The sequence below is a fragment of the Etheostoma spectabile genome, chromosome 13 (genome assembly GCF_008692095.1).
Source record: "Etheostoma spectabile isolate EspeVRDwgs_2016 chromosome 13, UIUC_Espe_1.0, whole genome shotgun sequence".
Taxonomy (NCBI): domain Eukaryota; kingdom Metazoa; phylum Chordata; class Actinopteri; order Perciformes; family Percidae; genus Etheostoma; species Etheostoma spectabile.
In genome coordinates, this window is record NC_045745.1 from 22,197,384 (window position 1) to 22,200,062 (window position 2,679).

Below are 2,679 nucleotides of genomic sequence, written 5' to 3' on the forward strand. Positions count from 1 at the left end.
TCTGTTCCTCCGACAATGCTTTCCTAGCTTTCTGCTTCTTTTTTACCGGCTGACAATAGTTTGAAAAGCTCCATTGCTACCTTATTAGCCAGTTCCTTAATGGGTGTATGTGTGCAGTGCCGTGAAGCAATTCATTAGATCGCGATACTTGATATCACGCGATACTTCTTGGCGCTGAGTCCAGATACTCGCCGGACGAAAGTTGCAAGGTGCTGGGGGGAGCAAGACGACCACTATTATACTTGAAAAAGTCATATAACCATTCCAATGACGCCAAAGCTGTCCATTTAAGGTAAAGGACGGCATAAAAAACTGTATAGTTTCCCTTTTTAAAAGGTAAGAAAATATCAATGTTGTTTGCCACTTGTTTCCACTGCCCAAGTGGCCAAAGTGGTTGTTGCAGTTTAAAAGAGAAATTAGTTTGATTTGGGTTTTGGAAGATTATTGTTGAGAGTTAACCAATAAGCACACATGGCAATCCTTCGCCCCCTTACCACATTCGTCTTTCACTTTACTAGTTTGCATCTGCATAGTAAATTGCAGTTTCACTAACATACTGCCTCCTCTCTTTTTGTTCAGAACATAGCATGGGTGAAGTCCTACAATATTTGCTTTGAGCTTGAAGACAGCAATGAGATATTTACCCAGCTTTACAGAACACTCTTCCAGGTCATCAAGTAAGTCTTTATAAAGCCCACCTCAGTCTGACTCTTCATATTTGTGTGTCCATATTTGTTGCTGTGTATGTGTGTCTATTTTTTTTAATTTATTTTAACATTCCCTTTCTTTTGGCTGCGACAGTCCTTAATGTCAGAAATGAACCCTTTTTATCACACCTCAGTCTATCTCAACTGCAACATCATGAGACGGCACAGTAGCAGTCCAGTTGTTTCTCTTTGATTGCCCTGCCTCCTCTCCTCTCTTTCCTCCTAATCCCACTCTCCATTTCACTCTGCTGAACACAACCTTGAGGGCTGAATTCTGCAGTACAGAACTTGGCTCTTTGCCATTGGAACAAAATTGTGGTTGTATGTGTCAAGGTTGTGCAAGCACAATGCTTATTTTATTCACTGTATAGGAATAATCTAAAGAGCTATGGTTTAAATATTTGCAGTGAGCTAGAAGGTGTAGGGAAGTGCGTGTGTGTGTGTGTGTGTGCGTGCGTGCGTGTGCGTGCGTGCGTGCGTGTGCGTGTGCGTGTCACTCTCAGCAAATGGGAGGTAATGAAACTAGTAATGCCTGGCAGCGTTGAGGACAGCAGTCGCTGGGCTACAAATCTAGGTAATAAACGTTGCCTCCCGCTGTAATGCAGATCATAATGAGCGAGTACACCCACCCTCAGTGTGATCAGTGCATCACAGTCTGTGTGAGGGTTTGTTTTCAAGATGAGAGATTCAGCAAGTAAAAAAACATGAAACCTACAAAATGTCTGCTGTCAAATTAAATCTTAACACTCTAAAAACTATCTTGGATTATCATCATATACCTAAATTTTAAGTGGAATATCATTTATTAAGTCAGACAATGATGCCATCCTTTGACACCACTTGCCTTGTTTCCCTAGCAATGGCCACAACCAGAAGGTGCACATGCATATGGTGGACCTGATGAGTTCCATCATCTGCGAAGGAGACACTGTATCACAGGAGCTTTTGGACACTGTGTTGGTCAATCTAGTCCCAGCACACAAGGTATGAGCACAATGTATAGATGCACATACACTAAATGGGCACAATCACACAAAAAGCAATTAATGTACACCAACACACACTCCCACCATGAATGTTGCTAAAGGTGGAGACTGCTCAGTAATTGTTGGTCAGAATTGAGTTGTCAGTATATCATCCATACCCTGTAATTCAGTGAGACCCCTGCAGGTGAGAAGAAGTAAAGCAGCTGAAGAGTTTGTGGACATCTGTGGATATCTGTGCCTAGTACAAGCATCCAAATGGGATTCTGTTGAGTGCAGAACAACAAGAAATGGACTACACCCTTATTTTTCACATTTTATGTAGTTTTTAACATTTTTCCGCACATGCTGTTTTATTCACCACTTGTTTTTCTGTCTAGAATTTGAATAAACAAGCGTATGACCTGGCCAAAGCTCTGCTGAAGAGGACTGCTCAGGCCATTGAACCATACATCACCAATGTAAGCTTAAACCTTTGACACAAACTTGTTTATTTTTTGTCTTTACACTTTTATATCAATGGCTATGTGGATTTTTAAAACCTGACACCTTTTCAGATATGTACGTCCTGTAATAGCCATACAATTTAGAAATAAAACATGTTAAGAGCTGTAACAATCATTGGTAAAACAATTAATTTACTGTAGCTTCAAAGTTTGTCTTGTGTATCCTAAAGCGAAGCATGATACTAGCACTGCCAGCGTATTTGAACCAGGGCCAGCCATGCTAGAAATGTCTTCAGGGGTTTAAAACTGGGCAAATGATGAAGCTTTGTGATGTGTTGGACATTAAAATGGGTTGTTGAACTTAGTTGATGCATCCACTTATTGGTGCAGAGGCTCACATTGTTCACATGCAGCTTCAGCTTCAGTGTCGTAAAATAAGATTTAACCAAGGCTACTGGAATAGGGTAGTCTGACTGTCACCAGACCAAGCCAAGCTCCATATTTTTGAGATTGAGCATGGTCTGGGGAGTCTGCTCTGTATTT

The 2,679-nt window shown here is 41.1% G+C and overlaps 1 protein-coding gene across 1 annotated transcript in view; it reads left to right on the forward strand.

The window, feature by feature from the left end:
- The window catches only part of pds5b (PDS5 cohesin associated factor B), a 35,022-nt gene that overhangs the window by 13,437 nt on the left and 18,906 nt on the right, over nucleotides 1-2,679 (forward strand). The window contains exons 5-7 of the mRNA XM_032533556.1: nucleotides 580-677; nucleotides 1,565-1,691; nucleotides 2,071-2,151. Coding sequence (XP_032389447.1) covers nucleotides 580-677; nucleotides 1,565-1,691; nucleotides 2,071-2,151 — 306 coding nt within the window. The remainder of the gene's footprint in view (nucleotides 1-579; nucleotides 678-1,564; nucleotides 1,692-2,070; nucleotides 2,152-2,679) is intronic.